General features: G+C 37.6%; 1 protein-coding gene across 1 annotated transcript in view; it reads left to right on the forward strand.

Moving 5' to 3' along the window:
* tafa5a (TAFA chemokine like family member 5a) overlaps window positions 1-21,962 on the forward strand; it is a 130,935-nt gene that overhangs the window by 69,914 nt on the left and 39,059 nt on the right. The window contains exon 2 of the mRNA XM_026327062.1: window positions 32-181. Coding sequence (XP_026182847.1) covers window positions 32-181 — 150 coding nt within the window. The remainder of the gene's footprint in view (window positions 1-31; window positions 182-21,962) is intronic.

Consider the following 21,962-nt stretch of genomic DNA (forward strand, 5'->3'; position numbering starts at 1 on the left):
CTCGCATCCTGTGGTGCAATGTTATTTCCAGGCCAGCTGGCAGCGGGGACATGTGAGATTGTGACGCTGGACAGGGACAGCAGCCAACCACGGCGGACCATCGCCAGGCAGACGGCCCGCTGCGCCTGTAAGAAGGGTCAGATCGCTGGAACTACAAGAGCCAGACCTGCCTGTGTGGACGGTAAGAGGAGGGGACGGGGCAGGAAGATCTCGCCTCATAGCTTACTTTTATCAGCTTACTAAAGTGGCAAATACTGGCACATAAGCACATTTTTTATGTTTGTATCTCTGAGTCTTTTAGGTACTGTAGGTATAGAAGAATGTACTGAAAATAAAATGTAAAATTAAGCCATATCCAAGCGTTGAATCATGGTGCTGCTCCCTGAGAGTTGGGGTTTGGCTGTTTGTAAGTAGGGGCTTAAGGTGGATAAACCTACAGTGTGGAGCAAAGTGGATCACTGGGCTGTCGTCGTGGTGTTTGTCGAGTCTGCACCAAACCAATTTACAGTTGAATCATTTTAGAAAAGTAGCTGCAGGGAGGATTTCTAAATCCTCAACTAACAGATGGGCTTACGTTTCATGGCATAGAGACACTATTTGTGGAATATTGTCTGTTTCTGTAGGGTTAAAGTCAGCTTACATTGTTTAACACTCAGAAACGTCAGAGATCAGGTACTTGGCTACATCTTGTGCTTCCCTACCCCTTTCTAAAAACAGCTGGGTGCAGATGAGTCTTTGTGCATACAATGTAAATGTCACTGTCCAGTGAAAGTCTTGCATTTCCAAAAAAAAACAACACCCTATTTCCCGCATTGCACTGGACTGTTCAGATGTCTTAATGGGGTTTTTAATGGTTTATGTTGCTTAAGAGAAGAAACATGCTGGAGATGCATGTTTTTCACTGGGCAGTGACATGTTACATTATAGAGAAATGAGTTTTTACATTGTACTTTGTGTAGCATGGCTTTGTTGTTGCTATAGTTTCATCACATACATATAATAGTGAATAAGTTTGATGATTTTTTTTTTTTTCTTGAGTCAATATTCTCTTCACGAATTCTGCCTCCGTGACAGCTCAGTGAATGTGAAGAAATCTGAGTTTTCGGATGGGGCTGAATGATGGTGTGACTGGGATTTCTTGCATCTTTTCTGACATCTTGATCTCCAACTCCCTGCTTCTTCAGTTCCCTGTCACAGGGGAGGCAGGAGAGGTGATGTGTGCAGGTGAAGGCAGAATAAACAGCTCTGTTTGTTAGGAAAGCCCTGCAGTGAACTGTACCTTTGGATGTCTTCTTTTTCCCGTGATTCGACTGTGCTTTCACAGTTGTGGCTCTGATTGGAGGAGCTCCCTATCCTCGGTGTCTGACTGTTTTTACTCGCTGACCGTTTGAAGAGGTGGCTTTGCACCAGGCGTAAATAGACAGCGGTTTGGGCCAGTTTGTGCGGCAGGCAGAGCTGTACGTAACATTGGAGGTTTGACCTTTCTCCAAATATCTTTTCTTCCTTTAACCAGAGTGCCTCGCTCCGAGACACGGGCTTTACTCCAGTAAAGAAAAATCTTATCTCATAGACAAATGCTCTGTGAAGTCACTTTGTTGTCCTTGCTCATGCCTTCTTTGGCGGAGTATAAGTTGTATGGCTGTTGCATAATTTCACAGCATCCAGATATTATCAGAAGGTATTTATCACAACATGGGCTCTGTGGTGCGCTGTGGCATTTTGTGTAGGGTAGCCTTTTTCCAAGGAGAGCTTAGGCTTATCGGCTGGATTTTTAAGAGACCTGCAGAGGTGGATGGTAGTTGCAGAGATTTGCTGTGCAACTACCTGCTGGGCAAAAAAAAAAAACAAACTAAAAATCATATTTATATAGTTTATAGGTCTTGGGGCACACCGTAACCACAGAATCAATATTACTAAATGTACTGGTGCTTTTCCTGAATGATTTTACATGCTGCTGAGTAGTTTTATGAATTTCTGAAAGTATTATGATCATAGTTTGTGATGGACTGGTGACCTGGGATGGGCTCCAGCAGATCCCTGTGACCCTGGTTAGGAATATTATAGATAATGGATGGATAGATGGCATTATGATCATCGTTTAATTTGGATTATTAATCAGAAAAGTTGCAAGTCACTAGTTATAAAATTAATGTTAAATAAAAAAATTAAAATATTTGCTTCTGAAATATAGTAAAGCTGTAGTAGCAGAAGATGTACTCGACACCCTCGAGTGAAGTACAAATACCTCAGAATTGTTCTTAAGTACAGTACTTGTGTAAGTGCACCACTAGCAGATACATTAGTTGGTTTTTTTTCTTCTCTTTTGCTTTGATGTTATTTAAATCATTGATGATACTTGTGTTTTCCATTCGTTATATTGTCATTTTGAGAATGGAGCTGATTTGCTGTCTCTGTTAATTTCTATATTATATGATATTGTTCAAGCCACAGTTTGGCCCAAGACAGCTCATATTTTCAGCTGTCATCTACAGCATTTTTTAATGTAAAACAACATTTCTGTGTATGTGCATTTTGCACGTTAAAGCACTGGTAATTAATAGCAAATTGTTTGCTTTTTAATTTCACTACTTGTATGTGGCTACCACGCTTTGCAAAAAGATTCTACATAGCTTAATATGAACTTAGAAAAAATGGTATTGTTGAACTAGCCAACAGTATCTCACTCTGCCATGACCAGACAGAATAATGCTTTTAATAAATATATTACCAAAATAACATGTAAAAATTGTTTTCGTCTTTAGCTGTGTTAACTATCCATCCATTATCTACTGCTTATCCTAGTGGATCATGGGTTGCAGGGGGGCTGGAGTCAATCCCAGCTGACATTGGGTGAGAGGCGGGGTGCAACCTGAACAGATCAGCAGTGTATCACATGACTGACAGAGAAATAGACACATTCACACCTAAAGGCAATTTAGAGTCAGTCAGTGTATTATACTTCTGTTAAAAAAAACTGGGCAAGCACAGTTTCCCCCCTACCTAGACACTACTTAACAGTGTTTAACAGTATTCAAAGTTCCATATGGAACTGAAAATCAGCACATGCACACAACCATATTTGTGTGTGCACATTGTGTGCGTCAGATTGTAATTTCCCATTTCCTGCCACATTGTCATATTGCTTCCAATCAACCCCCCCCACACACCAATACACACAAACACACACACACACACATACCTTTATTGCTTTTCATATTACAACAAATCTCAGAGTTTAATATTATTGCCATGCAAATCTGAGATGCTTGTCTCCACAAATGCAATCTTATTTGTTTATTCAGAGTCAGGCTCTGCTCACTTTGGGGACACTGAATGAGAGAGAGACAGAGCTGACATAAAAGACCCCAAACGCCACAAATGGGATTTCAATCACTTTTAATCTATTCATGTCCTTGAGCTATGCTCTCTGTTGTAGTGTGCCTTTTGCCTTGGCTGACACAATCTTGTCCTTCATGCTTGAGACTCTGTTCACATTGGTCATCCCATGCATGCAGGGAAGACGGTCTTACCTGGCTTCCAGGACAGAATGTGGTAACGAAAACAGAGCGAGTGCTGTAGTTCAATCATTTTAAACAGTCACTCCTTGTTGGCGTGTATTTCCTATCTTCTATTTTTTGTGTGTGTTTATTGCTTTGAAGAGTTGAAAATGATGATAGCTAAGCCTTGGACTCATTATGCTTTTCATAGGTGCAGTTATACAGAATTCATAAAGGGGAAAACACTCAAGAACCCCATCTCTGCAGCATGACGTGCTCCCCCTGACCCATTCTCTTTCTCCGTTTTATTTTTCTTTCTTGTTTTTGCTCTTTGCTCTTTCCTTTCACTCTTATGCAAACATTAACTTTTATAGTCTCTTTCTCTCTCTCTCTCTCTCTCTGCTCTGTCTTTGATGGCTCTACCCATTTGAGGCCCACATTGTTGCATAAGTACACCCTCTACCATCTGCAATTTCATGCTCTTGAGCCTTTTTACCTCTGTGCTTGATGACTTTTAAGAGAGCTGATATTGATTCTTATTAGGACGGTGAGAGACCAAGGGAGACTATTAGAGAGAAGCAGAGGGTTACCTACTCGTGCTGGCTGCAGGAGACAGTGACAGACCTGAAGAAGGGAGCAACTCCAGAGACTTAGTGGAGCTTGTTGAGGGTCAGCGCTGTTGTGGCAGTAGCAGTGATAGCTCAGTAGGGAGGCTCTGCCTGAGGTGAATGTGTTTGTGTTTGGGCTTCTTATGCTGTTATGTTGACAGTGATGAAAGCCTCAAGGGTGAGCAGTTTGGAGAGGCTTTGACCTATCACTTGTTTGTGATTGAAACGAGAGGGAGCAACAACAATGAGCTATATTAACACAGTGGTGGTAAATACATACACTCATTTAAAACTTTAGGAATTTATTCCATGTCATGCTTGTACTTCACTACATTTCAAAGGCAGAGTACGTTGTACTCAGTTGTAATTATTTGTTCTTTTTAGTTACTAATTACTTTTGTTTTTGGTGATTTTATAAAAATCACATACAAATCATTAGATTTTTCTCTGACATATAATATATTTAGTAGACAAGCTCTTTCATATTAAGTCAGTAAGTTTTTTTTTTTTTTTTTTTTTTTTTTGGCCTTCATATCATCTTGTAGGAAATACTTTATTTACACGTCCAGCAGTTAAGGAGCAACATTAGCATTGATTTACTGTACTGTGTTCTGGCCATCAGAATGTAAGTCCAACATTTGCTGTTTTCTATTTCAGTTTCTGGACTTTACCATCTCCTGAGGGACATATCTGACTCTTTAGCTGCTAAATGCTGCACTATGTTCAACAGTTGGTCTCTAATTGTATGTCTGCTATTTTCGTGTTGGACACATATTCCACAGTGAATTTTTACATTGTTTTTGCTAAAACCGACTGCTTGCTGTGGCCAAAAACAACACTATGATGAGCGAAGGAAAGCAGTGAAGTTATTGGCTGAAAAACCAAACAGTTTGCTGATAGACACTTAAATGTAGCACCAAACCAGATATGTCATATATGTCTTTATGCGATCAGGATTGTTTTATCAATAGGGGTGTGACGAGGTCTGGTGGCACAGCATTTTATTCATTTTTTTAATGCAGTGATAATTCTCGTTGAGGTGAAACGCCGTTTCACAATATAAGTTAATAACTATTTTACGCCGTCAGACCAACATTTCACCTGCATTTTTCAGATGTGTGTTATGTGCCACACATGCTGCACTGCCGGTGCAACTGCTCGTCCATACCGTGGCGTCTGCAGTGCACAGTGTCTCACGTGAAGCACGTGAGACTTGTGTTCACTCATGCATTAGAAGCAGTTTATTTACAAAGAGCTCAGAGAGGAGCCTGTAGGGGAAAGGGAAATCTACAGTCCAAACCTCTGACAAAACAATAGGAACTGGAGAGTAAAATAAAATAGAGTAACACACAAGAAAACAAATGAAAAAACACTTTTGTTCATTAGGATTAATCATATATGTCTAGTGAGTTTTTTCCTTCATAGGAAAAAAATATGAATGTTCTGAGATTATTGTAATATCATTCAGGTCAGAAATTACATTTTTGTGTTCTCCTTTCACATTAAATATTTAGACAATATTCTTAAACGCTTGCGTTCCTGTTAATTTTGAACTGATGTCAGTGTGTTTACTTGGAAAGAGTATATTTCCTTTAGGTAGCCTGTATTTCCATTATAAGCTTGGTCTTAAATTTTATTGAAAGTGGTATTAAGTAGGTCCTAAAAAGTCTTAAATTGAATTTGTATATACTTGTAGAGACCCTGAATTAGCATTAAAGATGCAGATTGTTCTTTTACTTTATATGATAATTCATATGTAAAACTGAAGTGTCGTACATTACAGGATGAGTAGTTTAAAAATGCACCTGTTATTTTTGCCTTTCAGTCAAATAAGACGATTTTTCGACTCATATACTGCATCATTGAAGATTTCTGAAAAATGGTGTTAAAATACCATCTTGTCTCCTCCCGCCTCTGTTTATAGACTAAACTGTCCAACAGCGTTTAGAATAGTTGAAATTTGTGAACTAAATAACAACAGTTAAGGTCTTTACACATTAATATGTCAGTCATAGTTAACCTTTAGTATAATATGGTTGTATGTATCGTACAGCACCATCAAATGAGCCTTTATTGATACATAAACTACATTTTGTTGATCATACTTTTGTTTACATGCAGGACCTTCACATGTATATTATGTTGTGTTGTTTTTACTCAAGGATCTAAGGACTATTAACACCACCACTGCTGATGCATAACCTGTATTATCATATCCATAGTGCTGTGCTGCCACCTACTCTCATCCCTGGTTTGCTTGCATATGAGGAATTGTTCCGGTGAATCAGGCAGTGTGATAGAGACAACAGTATGCGTCAGGCTCAGTCTCTGGGCTATTAGACAGTACCAGAGCTCCAATCATACTGCATCAGCCCAATGGTTTGATTTGATCCAGGGTGGAGAGGAGGGGGGGCACAGTCTGTTGGGGAAACATGTCATGTCAGCTCTAGCAGCCAGTTAGCAAGCTAGTCAGTACCACAGCACAGTCCAAAGGGACTGGGACCAGGAAAGATGGACCAGTGGTGAATCTGTAATGCCATTTCTCTTGGCCTTTTCTCTCTTTCTGTTTCACATACACACATGTAGACAGGAGACTGATGACCACAGGCTTTGGCCTTGTCAACGGGAGAGGGCAGATGGGGATAGCAGCCTGAGGTGGAGTGGTTCTCCTTGGGTGTCCTGGTTTGTAGGCTATAGTCTGTGTGTCTCTTTTGCATCCTGGCCTTTCTGATCTGCAGTGGTGCTGTTGATCAAATGCCATTTTTCCACTCCAGAAACCTTTAATTTATGATTGTGTTTCTTGAATAGCCAGGCTGTGATAATAATAGAGTTTCAGGTGCAGTTTGATTGCTTTTCTTGCGTGTTCCCCTTCTTTAAAATCTTAGCATTGTGTATGACAGTTCTGGCAGGGTCAAATGTTTGTGTTGTTTTTTGTTAAAAGTGCAATTGTATCCAGGTAGTGGATTTTTCATTTTGGCATCCTTCTGTTGTAAATTGAGTCAGTACTTCTGGTGTTTCTTGGAGGTGCAAACTATCTGTCTGTGATCTGGAGAAATACTGTTGCCAAATAACCTCTATTGAGTCACCTGCAGTTATTTGATAACAGAACCAGAGAGCAAAAAAGGCAAGACAACATAAGATACAGCAAGCAAAAACACACTGCATTCATGCTGATTGTGAGACATGTTACCTACATCTGCTGCTACAGTTCAGTTGTGAGAATGGGACACTGACACTAAATCTGATGGTATGGGTTAAAAATAAGAGGAACCTCGAGATGGAAACATGTTTAATATTCCCTTTGTAAATTAGGTCAGATAACAAAGGTCCAGCTGAGCTTCCAGGCAGTGATATTTAAAGATGCAATTTTTCCTGCTAGGTTTTTAATTAGGGAACGTCAAGAGCTCTAAGAAAGAGCTACGCTGCATCATTTAAAACCCTTAATTTGTTTAACTTATATTTTAATCAGCTACTTTGTGAGAGGTTTCCAGTGGTGTGTATTTTTAACAAAGCAGGTAGTGTAATATGTAGGAGGAATATTTAGAATGTTTATAGAAAAAAAGTTATGTTGATTCTGTTTTCTGTGCATCTGTGGACAAATCATTTGACAACCTTTGTCAACAAAGTCAAAGTGTTGAGCTAGAAAGTGACTTTTTCTGTGGCTGTTTGACAGAACTTGCTCTGTGAAGTCATTGCTTTTCCTGGGTGAGAGAGAAAATGAGAACCAGGGTCCCAAACAAGGAGCATCTGTGTATTCTCTTTTTAATTCTTTTTTTGGGCAATCTGAATTTTTGGAAATATTAATGCTGAGTTCTCCCCCCTGAGTGACTGGTATGAAAACAGCTTCTTTGTGCTTTTACACACAGAAATACAGAGCCGGTTTGTGTTTTGCAGAATGACAAGCAGAAATCTAAAACAAAGAATGCTTGTGTTTCCCAACCCTCTGCATTTACTGGGACATTTACCACGAAGACACTGGATTGTGCCCCCCTGTGGTTGCATTCACTCTGAGATAACCAGCATTGATAAATGTACTGAAGGAAGTGCTGGTTCAAATTAGATCCATATTATACTAAAGCATATTTTGACAACATATATACTAAGGAATACTTTCACCACATACTAAGGCATACAGTGCCGCTTGAAAGTTTGTGAACCCCTTGAGCTGTTCAGAGTTTTCTGTTGTTTTACCATAATTTTCTTATTTTTACATCACCTGCTTTTTATAAATTAAATGTCAGATGTATGTTGATCAATTGCATATATTTTTTTTAGAGGGAATTTTGTAAGTAGCCAAAAAATTACATGAAAGATTGAATTATTGTATGTGCAAAAGTAAGTGAACCCCCTGCTGCATTGGTAAAGTCCAGTGAGTAACAGATTCAGGTGAAACACATTTGGGTGCTTAATTAATCAGTTAAGCAGACCAATCAAATTATACAAATCACTGTGGTGCCAAGGAGTCACACAATGTCAAGAGGAAAGGCGATATCTGAGTGATATCTGGTGAATGCCCACCAGTCTGGGGAAGGCTATAAGACCATCTCCAAGAGATTCCAACTCCATCCATCCACTGTAAGACAAATCATCTACAATTGGAGGGCATTCAACGTGACCACAACTCCGCCAGGAAGTGGACGGCAAGGAGGAGTGGGCAAAAATCCCCAAAGACAGATGTGAGAGACTGGTCAGTGGTTACAGAAGACGTTTGGTTGATGTAATGGCTGGAGGTGCCATAAGCTAATAAATAAAAGGGTTCACATACTTATGCACAGGTCAAATTTCCAGTTTTTGTGTGATTAACCCCTTTTGTTCAATAAATAATGACAATATATCCTTTTATCCTTTTTGTTTGTCCATCATTTGGAGGTCTACTTCACAAATTGGGTTTTGGATGTACATGTGATTAGGTTATTCTATTTTTTTTTTTTTTTGCACAAAACCCGATCATGTTTGGAGGGTTCACAAACTTTCAAGCAGCACTGTATTTTCACCACATACTAAGGGAAATTTGTGGACTACACACTATACTAAGGCATTTTTTTCAGTTTTTTACCACACACTATACTGAGGCAAATTTTCAAGCACACACTGTACTGAGGAAATTTTTTCAACCAAACAGTATAGTAATCAAATCGTGGACTAACACACTATACTAGGCATTTTTTTCCATGGTTTACACACATACTATACGAGGCAAATTTTTGCACACATACTAGACTAAGGCAAATTTTGTGGACTACACCGATACTAGGCCATTTTTTCAGTTTTTTACCCACACTTTCAACCACACCTATACTGGGCACAAAATTTTCAACCACACACTATATATGGGGCAAATTTTCAAGCACACACTATACTGAGGCAAATTTTCAAGCACACACTATACTAAGGCATTTTTTTCAGTTTTTTACCACACACTATAATAAGGGCATTTTTTTCAGTTTTTTACCACACACTTACTAAGGCAAATTTTTAACCACACCACTATACCTAGGCAATTTTCAACCAAACACTATACGAGGCAAAATTTTCACCCACACACTTCTCAAGGCATTTTTTCAACCACACACTATACTAAGGCATTTTTTTTCAGTTTTTTACCACATACTATACTGAGGCAATTTTCAAGCACACCCTTAATAAGGCATTTTCGTTTTTTTTCAGTTTTTACACACTTATCTAAGCCGGAAATTGTGGACTACACACTATACTGAGGAAAATGTTGGCACCACATACTATACTAAGGCAAATTTTCAACCACACACTATACTGAGGCATTTTTTCAACCAACATTTTCTATACTTAAAGGCATTTTTCAGTTTTTCCACAACCTAAGGCCAAATTTGTGGACTACACACTATACTAAGGCAATTTTTCCTCCACCACCTATACTAAGGCATTTTTTCAACCACATACTGATCCTAAGGCAAAATGGGCTGACGTACACACTATCGAAAGGAGTTTTTCTGTTTTTTACCACACCCCGATACGAGGCCAAATTTGTGCCCACCATGACATAGCCAAGGCAAATCGTGGGACGACACACAGAGTAACGGGCCATGTGGTGGCTCCTTTACTACGATGACCTACTAAGGCATGTTTTCAGTGTTTTTACCAACATCATGAGCTAAGGGCAAATTGCAACCCACACAGTACTGATGGCCAAATTGTCAATACCCAACACTCTACTGAGGAAAAAATTTCAACCTACAGTTTAGTAATGCCAAATTCGTGGGACACCCACTTACTATAAGGCATTTTTTGCTATTTGTGCGTTTTTGGGTGGACCACATACTATCGGAAGGTAAATGTTGTGGACTACCAACATACTACAGGCATTTTATCTTCAGTTTTTACCAAACACTTCAACCAACATATACTGGGGCCACATTTTAACCACACACTTATACTAGGCCAATTTTTCAACCACCACACTTATACTGAGGCAAACTTTTCAACCACACACATTACTAAGGCATTTTTCACACACATACTATTACTAAGTGCTTTTTTTCGTTTTTTACCACCTCTATACTAAGGCCAATTTTCAACACACACTATACTGCAGCAAATTTTCAACCACACCTTTATTACGAGCAACTTTTCACCAAACACTATACTAAGGCCATTTTTTTTCAACCACCACACTATACTAAGGCATTTTTTCAGTTTTTTACCACATACTCTACTAAGCGCCAATCAAATCCTTTCAAGCCCACCACTATACTAAGGCATTTTTTTTCAGTTTTTTACCACATTACTATACTAAGGGAAAATTTGTGGATACACACTATATGAGGAAATGTGGTGCACACATACTATGACTAAGGCCCAAATTGTCTCACCACACACTATACTGAGGTATTTTCAACACACCTCTACTTAAGGCATTTTTTGAGCTTGCAGTTTTTGACCACATACTATATAAGGCAATTTGTGGACTACAACTATACTAAGGCATTTTTTCGCATTTTTTCAACCACAACTATCCTAAGGCTTTCTTTTTTTTTTCAACGTTTTTTTACCACATACTATACTAAGCAAATTGCGGACTAACACCTATACTAAGGGATTTTTTCAGTTTTTACCACACACTTATACTGAGCAAATTTTGCACCACATACTATACTACGGCAAACATTCGGGACCTAAACACCTAGAATATAGTAAGGAATTTTTTTTCGTTTCTTTACCTCCACTTAATAAGGCATTTTTTTCAGTTTTTTACAACAACACTATATGAGGCAAAATTTTTGGGCACCACACACCTTTATAAGAGGCAATTATAACCAAACACCTACTATACTGAGGCCAAATTTTCAATACATTTTACTTTTTTTTGCTTACGTAAGGATGTTTTTCAGTTTTTTTACCCCATACTATGACTAACCGGAAATTGTGGACTACACACTACTACGAGGAAAATTTTGGCCACCACATATTACTAAGGCCAAATTTTTCAACCACACACTGATACTGAGGCCAAAATTTTCCTCAATCCCACACACTATGACTTAAGCATTTTTTTCATTTTTTACACACACTATACTAAGGCATTTTTTTCATTTTTTTACCACACCTAATTCCTAGGGCATTTTTTTTTTTTCAGTTTTTTACCACCATACTATACTAAGGCAAATTTGTGGGACTACACACTTATACCTAAGGGATTTTTTTCAGTTGTTACCCCACACATATATGAGGAAATTTTTGCCCACCACAATACTATACTACGGCCAAATCGGGACTACACACTATTGTAAGGCATTTTTTTTCCTTTTTTTACCTCACACTATACTAAGGCATTTTTTTCAGTTTTTTACCCACACACGTATACTGAGGAAAATTGGCCACCACACCACTATACTGCAGGCAAATTTTCCAACTCAACACAATCTTACTGAGGAAAATTTTAAGCAACAGGTCAAATAATTTACTATACTAAGGCATGTGTTTTCGGGTTTTTACACATTACTATACTACGGGAATTGTGGACTACACACTATACTGAGGAAAATTTTGGCACCACACCCTTATACTAAGGCCCCAAATTTTCCACCACACCACTTATACTGAGGCAAATTTTCCAACCACAACTATACTGAGGCAAATTTTGGCACCAACTAGTATACGAAGGCAAATTGGTGGATCTACACACTTCGTACTAAGGCCATTTTTCAGTTTTTACCAACAGTCTTAACCAAACACACTATAATGGGGCAATTTTCAACCACCACATTACTTGCGGGCAAATTTTTCAGCCACACATCTCTGAGCAATTTTCAAGCCACACACTTACCTAAGGCTCATTTTGTTTTTAGTTTTTACCACACACAATTACTAAGGCCATTTTTTCAGTTTTTCTCCACATCACATACAAGGCAAATTGTCAACACACCACTATACTAAGGCCAAATTGTTCAACCAACCACACTATATACTAAGGCAAATTTTCAACCACACACTCGTACTGAGTCAAATTTTCAACACACCCTATTACTAAGGCATTTGTTCAACCATATACTACAACTAAGGCATTTTTTTTGCAGTTTTTGACCATCTATACGAGCAATCACAACTAAAATGTTCAACCACACACTATACTGAGGCCAAATTGATAATCAACCACAACACTTTAAGTTACACTACACGAAGCAGTTGCAACCAACACTATCTAGTGCCATGGGTTTTCAGTTTGGTTTACCACCCTCACTATTTACTAAGGCAAACTTCTCAAGCACACACTATACTAAGGCATTTTTAGTTTTTTTTTTCGTTTTTACCACATACTATATAAGGGAAATTGTGTGACTACACACTATACTGAGGAAAATGTTGGCACCACATACTATACTAAGGCAAATTTTCAACCAACACGTATACTGAGGCATTTTCACCACACACTTACTAAGCCGTTTTTTTGCAGTTTTTTTTACCACATACTAAGGCATAATTTGTGCGACCTACCCATATACTAAGGCACGTTTTACCTACACACACTATACTAATGCATTTTTCAACCACACACTATACAAGCATTTTGTTTCAGTTTTTTACCACATACTATACTAAGGCAAATTTGTGAGACTACACCCTATACTAGGCATGTTTCTCACCACACACTTATACTAAGGGCATTTTTTTTCATTTTTTACCACAATTACTATACCTAAGGCAAATTTGTGGACTACACACTATAGTAAAGGATTTTTTTCAGTTTTTTACCACACACTATACTGAGCAATTTTTGACACACACACTATAACTAAGGCAATTCGTGACGGCAACCACTATACGTAAGGATTTTTTTTGTTTTCCCTTTTTTTACCTCATACTATACTAAGGCATTTTTTAGTTTTTTCCCACACACTGAGTGGCAGGGCAGGTTTCACAACGGCAGGTTTTTCAGGCATGCATTACCACACACTATACTGGCAAATTTTAAACCACACGAACTCGGCACATTCAAAACTACGGCAAATTTTCAACTACAACTCTACAAGGCATTTTTTTCATTTTTTTATTTTACCACACACTCTACTAAGGCATTTTTTCTAGTTTTTTACCACATAGTTATACAAGCGGAAATTTGCTGGACTACACCTATCATATGAGAGACCAAATTTTCACAGCACACACTAACTGAGGCAATTTTCAACCACACACACTTCACTAAGGCCATTTTTTCAACCACACTAACCCATACCTATCTTAAGGCATTTTTTTTCCGTTTTTTACCCATACTTACTGAGCCAAATTTTTGCCACCAATACTTATACTAAGGCAAATGTGCGATACACACTTATAAGGCATTTTTTTTTCAGTTTTTTACCACACACTCTTACCAAGGCATTTTCACACCACACACTATACTGGCAAATTTTCAACACTCCCACTCTACTGAGAGAAAATTTTTCACCACACAGTATAGTAATTGCAATTCGTGGACTACCCACATACTTATACTAAGGCCTTTTTTTTGTCAGTTTGTTTACCACAATATAGTAGTAAGGAACAATTTTGGAAGACACACTCTATACTAAGCATTTATTTCGTTTTTTACCACACACTTTCACCACACACTTATACTGGGGCACAATTTTCAACCACCCACACTACTACTGAGGATTCACCACAAATTATATGACGCACTAATTATCAAGGCATCAACCACCACACTTCTATTACTTAAGGCATGTTTTCAACCACCATACTTACTAAGCCATTTTTGTGCAGTTTTTGACCACATTACTATACAAGGCAAAATTTTCAACCATCACACTCTACTGCAGGCAAAATTTTCAACCACACACTATACTGAGGGCAAATTTTCAACCACCACCACTATACTAAGGGCATTTTGTTCAACCACACACTACTACTAAGGCCATTTTTTTTCAGTTTTTACCACCATACTATACTAAGCGCACAATTTCAAGCACCACTCTATATAAGGCATTTTTTCCGTTTTTTTACCACCATTACTATACTAAGGGGGAAAACCATTTGTGTGACTTACCACTATACTGAGGAAAAAATGTTGGCCCACATACTATTACAAGGCCAAATTTTCAACCACACACTATACTGAGCATATTTTTTCAACCCACACACTATACTAAGGCATTTTTTTCAGTTCTTGTACCACATACTCTACTAAGGCATAAATTTGTGGACGACACACTTTACTAAGCGCCATTTTTTTTCAAACCACCACACATATACTAAGGATTTTTTTTCAGTTTTTTACCACATACTATACTAAGGCAAATTTGTCGACTACACACTATACTAGGAGTTTTTTTCCAGTTTGTATACCACCACTATACTGAGGAAATTTTGCACCACACTAACTTTATACGGCCAATTCGTGACTCCACTAACACACTATAGTAAGGCAGTTTTTTTCCTTTTTTTACCCTCATTACTATACTAAGGCATTTTTTTCAGTTTTTTACCACCACTTTTACTGAGGAAAATTTGGCACACACACTTACGAGGCAAATTTTCAACCACCAACACTAGGAGGACAAAGTTTCAACGACATACAGATACTAAGGCAGGTTTTCATTTTGTTTGGTTTACCACATATCATACTGAAGCGGAAATTTGTCCGGACACAACTGATACGGAGGAGCAAATGTGGGCACCACATACGACGACGACAAGGCAAATTTGCATACTCAAAACACTATACTGAGGCAAATTTTCAACCCACAACTATACTAAGGATTTTTTGCATTTTTTTACCACACACTAGTACAAGGCATTTTTTGTCATTTTTTACCACACACTATACGTAATTTGCATTTTTTTTTCCGTTTTTTTTTTACCATACTATATAAGGCAAATTTGTGGACTCTACACACTATTACTAAGGGATTTTTTTTCAGTTTTTTACCAACACTATCCTGAGCGCAATTTTTTGCCCACCACATACTTAATTCCGGCAATTCTGAGGACTACACACTATAGTAAGGCATTTTTTTCCTTTTTTTTACCTCATACTATACTAAGGCATTTTTTCAGTTTTTTACCACACACTATACTCGAGAAATTTTGGCCAAACCCACACTATACTGAGGCAAAATTTTCAACCACACACTCTACTGAAGGCCAAATTTTCAAACTACAACTATACTAAGGCATTTTTTTTCCAGTTTTTTACCACATACATACTCTAAGGGATAATTTTGTGGACTACACACTATAACCAGGAAAATTTTGGCCACCACATACTTACGTAAGGCAAATTTCACCCACACACCTCTATATACTGAGGCAAACTTTTCAACCACACACATACTAAGGCATTTTTTTCTTTTTTTCCCACACTATCTACTAAGGCATTTTTTTCAGTTTTTTTACCACACACTATACTAAGGCATTTTTTTTTCAGTTTTTCCAATCAACTATACTAAGGCAAAATTTGTGGACTTAAACACACTTATACTAAGGGACTTTTTTTCGTTTTTTACCACACACTATATGAGGCAAATTTTTTTGAATGCCACCACAACTATACTACGGCCAAATTCTGGATACACACTTATTCTAAGGGCAATTTTTTTTCCTTTTTTTACCTCATACCTATACCTAACGGCAATTTTTTTCAGTTTTTACCACACACTATACTGAGGAAGAAATTTGCCACCACACACTTGATACTGACGGCCAAAATTTTCAAACAACCACACACTATTACTGAGGCAACATTTTCAACTACACTTAACTTACTAAGGCATTTTTTCTCAGTTTTTACCACATACTAGTACTAAGGAAAATTGTGGACTACACACTATACTGAGGAAACATTTTGGCCACCACATACTATACTAACGCAAATTTTCAACCACACACTATCTGAGGCAATTTTCAACCACAAACCTATACTGAGGCCCCAAATATTTTGCCACCACATTAATATTAAGGCAAAATTTGTTGGACTACACCTATACTCAGCATTTTTTTCAGTTTTTTACCACACACTTTCAACCACACACTATACTGGGGCAAATTTCAACACACACATACTGGGGCAAATTTTCACGCCACACTATACTGCAGCAAATTTTCAAGCACACACTATACCTAAGGCTAATTTTTTCCGTTTTTTACCACCACATATAATAAGGCATTTTTTTCAGTTTTTTACCTCCACACACTTAACTAAGGCCAAATTTCTCAACCAACACTCTACAAGGCATAATGGTTCAACCCAAACCACCACCTATATACTTAAGGCAACTTCAACCCACACTATACTTGCAGGCCAGCAAATATTCCACCACCGATATTACTAAGGCAGTGTCAACCATAGTAGCTACACTAAGGCAATTTTTGGGGGCGTTGGTTATGTAACCACATACTATACTAAGGCAAATTTTACCACCACCTATACTGAGGCAATTTTCAACCACAAAACTATATGAGGCAATTTTAACCACACCATATACTAAGGCATTTTTTCAATCCACATCATCTACTAAGGCATCTTTTTTGTTTGACACCTTTTTTAAGTTTGTTACCACACTACTATACCTAAGGCCAAAAATTTTCAAGCACACACTATACTAAGCATTTTTTTCATGTTTTTTTTCAGTTTTTTACCACATCCTATACTAAGGGAAATCTTGTGGATAACACTATACTGAGGAGAAATGTTTGGATCCACATACTATACAAGGCAAAATTTTCAACCACCACACTATACTGGAGGCATTTTTTCAACCACACCACTATACTAAATTTTTTGCGTGTTTTTTACCACACTACCAAGGCAAATTTTTTTGTGTGACTACACACTATACTACGGCCAAATTTTTCAACCACACACTTACTAAGGCCATTTTTTCACCACACACATACTAAGGCATTTTTTCAGTTTTTAACAACCTTCAGTTTTTACACATACATACAAGGCAAATTGTGGGACTCTCACACTATACTAAGGCCATGTTTTTCACACACACTACCTCACTACAGGCCTTTTTTTTTCCAGTTTTTTTTTTTACCACCATTACTATATAACTGGCAAATTTGTGGACTACCACACTATAGTAAAGGATTTTTTCATTTTTCCCACACACTATACTGAGGACAAATTTTTGCCCCCACCACACATACTATATAAGGCCAACTTCGTGGACTACAACACTATAGTAAGCGATTTTTTTCTTCTTTTTTACCTCAACTATACTCAGGCTCATTTTTTTCAGTTTTTTACCACACACTATAATAAGGCATTTTTTTCAGTTTAAACATACTAGCCAACTATTTAAGGCAACTTCCAACCACACCACTTATATAAGGCAACTTTTCAAACCACACACTATACTAAGGCAATTTTCAACTACATACTATACTAAGGCATTTTCTATTTTTTTCATTTTTTTACCACCACACACTTATACTAAGGCATTTTTTTCCGTTTTTACCACATAGCTTTACTAAGCGGAAATTGTGGACTATACACACTCATACTGAGGAAAATTTTCAAGCACACACGTATACTGAGGCCCATAATTTGTCAACCACACCCTATACTAAGGCATTTTTCTCAACCAACATTACTACACTACGGCATTTCTTCAGGTTTTTTCCACATACTATACATGAAGGCAAATTTTTGCCCACCATACAGTAGACAAGGCAATAATTGTGGGGACTGACACACCTACGAGGCCATTTGTTGTTGCAGTTTGGACCACCACTACTATACCAAGGCAAATTGTTACAACCAACACCAGAATGAGGCAAATTTTCTAACCACACCACTATACTGAGGAAAATTTTCAACCCAACAGTATAGTAATGCAAATGTGGACACACCACTATACTAAGGCATTTTATTTTTTTTTTCAGTTTTTACCACATACTTATAGTAGGTAAATTTGTGACTACACACTATACTAAGACATTTTTTCAACGACACACTATACTAAGGCATTTTTTTCGTTTTTTACCACATACTATACTAAGGAAATTTTGGACTACACACTATACTAAGGCATTTTTTTCAGTTTTTTACCCACCACTATACTAGGCACTTGTTTTCCGTTTGTTTTCCCCATACTATACTAAGGAAATTTTCCACACACCTATTACTGACGCAATTTTCACCACATACTATACTTAAGACATTTTTTTCAGTTTTTTACCACTACTATAGTAGGTAAACTTTGTGCGGACCTACACCCTCTACTAAGGCCTTATTTTTTTCAGTTTTTACCACACCACTTTCAACCACACACTATACTGGGCAAATTTTCAAAACCACACCCTATACTGGGGCCAACTTTTCAAGCACACACTATACTGAGGCCAAATTTTTCACGCACACACTATACTATAAGGCATTTTTTTCAGTTTTTTCACACACTATCCATTAAGGAAATTTTAACCACACATTATACTAAGGCATAATTGTCACACCACATTTACGTGAGGCATAAATGTTCAAACCACACACTATACTAAGGATGTTTCCCATGACCATATACCTACACTAAGCTTTTTTTTCAGTTTTTTTTACCACTTACATACTAAGGCCCAAATTCAACCACACACTAGTACGAGGCAAATTGGCATCACCCCAAACATACTGAGGCCAATCTTCAACACCACTATGACTAGATTTGTTACACGAACTAAGGCATTTTCAGTTTTTCCATACTACAAGCACATTCAGCAATCCTAAGCTAGCCATTTTTTCAGTGTTTTCACCACAACGGGCTAGACACTAGACTAGAGGTGCATGGGGACATCTCCCGGCTAAGGTGAAGGTTACTACCACTTTAGACGAGGAAAATGTGGCACCACAGACTATACTAAGGCCAATTTCAACCACACACTATATACCTGCAGGCATTTTTTCAACCCAACCACACTCTCTAAGGCATTCAGTGTTCAGGGGTTTACCACTAACCTAGCAAATTGGGAGCACTCCACACTATACTAGTAGCAATTTCAACCACACTCTACTAAGGCATTTTTTCAACCACACCACACTATACTAAGGCTTTTTTTCCAGTTTTTTCCCACATACTATACTAGGCACAAGTTTGTGGATCGTACACACATTTAGTAAGGATTTTTTTCCAGTTTTACCAGCCACACATATACTGAGGCAAATTTTGCACCACATTACATACTACAGGCAACTTACGTGGACTACACCTATAGCCTACCGCTTGGCCATTTTTTTCCTTTTTTTCTTACCTCATACTATTACTAAGGCTCATTTGTTTTCAGTTTACCACACACTAAATAACGGCATTTGTCAGTTTTTACCACACCGATATACTTAAGGCAAACTTTTACCACCCACAACTATACTAGGCAAATTTTCACCCACCACTATACTAAGGCAAATTTTCAACTACATACTATACTAAGGCACATTTTTCATTTTTTATACCAACACATACTAAGGCATTTTTTTCAGTTTTTTACCACATCAGTCATCCTAAGTGAAATTGTGGACTACACACTATATGACTGAGGGAAAAATTTTCAAGCACCACACATACTGAGGCCAAATTTAAACCAAACTTACTAAGGCCATTTTTTCAAACCCACTACTACACTAAGGCATTTTTTTTCAGTTTTTACCAACATTACTCTACTAGGCAATTGAGCAAATTTTTGCACCACATACTATACTTAAGGCAAATTATCTGTGGACACCCACTATCACTAAGCCTTTTGTTCAGTTTTGTACCACACACTATGACCATACGGCAAAATTTCAACCACACACTTATACTGAGTCAAATTTTCAACCACACACTCATACGAGGAAACTTTTCAACCACACAGTTCAGATCAAAGTGCGATCTACACTCTCAAATTGTTTCGGACTTTTACCTACGAAGCTGAATTATCTCACAGGATTTTTAGGTTTCCCTGTACGGTTTATCATTATACAATTCGTTTTTTACCCAACACTTTCCCAACACTACTATACTGGGGCAAATTTTCAACCACACACTATACTGAGGCAAATTTTCGCCACCAACTATACTAAGGCTTTTTTCAACCACACCCCTATACTAAGGCTTTTTTTCAGTTTTTTTACCACTTACTATATAAGGCCACTTCCAGCACCCCACTATACTAAGCATTTTTTTCAGTTTTTTCCACCATCATATACTAAGGGGAACATTTTGTGGACTACACACTATTACTGAGCGACATGTTGGCACCACATATTATACTAAGGGCAAATTTTCACCCCCACACTATTACTGAGGATTTTTTCAACACCACACTAACTAAGGCTCTTTATCTTTTTCAGTTTTTACCACATACTATACTAAGGCAAATTTGTGGACTTACACATATACTAAGGCATTTTTTTCCGTTTTTTTACCACCTATATAGTAAGGTCAATTTGTGGACTACCACACTATACTAAAGGCATTTTTCTCAACACACACTTAACTAAGGACGTTTTTTCAGTTTTTTACCACATACTTATACGAGCAAATTTGGGACTTACACACGATACTAAGGCTTTTGTTTTCATTTTTTACCACACACTTTACTACGGCATTTTTTTCAGTTTTTACCACATACATTCTAAGGAAATTTTCAACCACACACTATACTGAGGGCAATTTCAACCACATATTATATAAGGCATTTTTTTTCAGTTTTTTACCACATACTATTAGTACGGTAATTGTGCGATACACCCACTATTACTAAGGCATTTTTTTCAGTTTTTTACCACACACTTTCAACCACACACTATACGGGGCAACTTTCAACCACACACTATACTGGGGCAACTTTTCAACCACACACTATACTGGGGCAAATTTTCAACCACACACTATACTGAGGCAAATTTCACGCACACCACTTATATAGGCAAATTTTCACCACAACACTATCCTAAGGCATTTTTTCAACAACTACTCACACTAAGGCATTTTTTTTTCAGTTTTTTACCACATACTATACTAGGCAACTTTACCCCACCAACTATACTGAGGCAAATTTCAACCACACACTATACTGAGGCCAAATTTTTCAAACCACCCATATACTAAGGCTTTTTTCAACCACACACTATTACTAAGGCCTTTTTTTTTCAGTTTTTACACATCTATACTAAGGCAATTTTCAAGACACCACTATTCCTACAGGCATTTTTTAGTTTTTTACCACATACTATACTACGGGGAAATTTGTGGACTACACATATTACTGAGGAGGGAAACAATGTTGGCCACACATACTATACTAAGCAAATTTTCAACCACACACTTACTAGGCATTTTTCAACACATACCTACACTAAGGCATTTTTTTTTCAGTTTTTTACCACAACTATAATAAGCGCCTT

Source organism: Mastacembelus armatus, chromosome 23, assembly GCF_900324485.2.
Source record: "Mastacembelus armatus chromosome 23, fMasArm1.2, whole genome shotgun sequence".
NCBI lineage: Eukaryota > Metazoa > Chordata > Actinopteri > Synbranchiformes > Mastacembelidae > Mastacembelus > Mastacembelus armatus.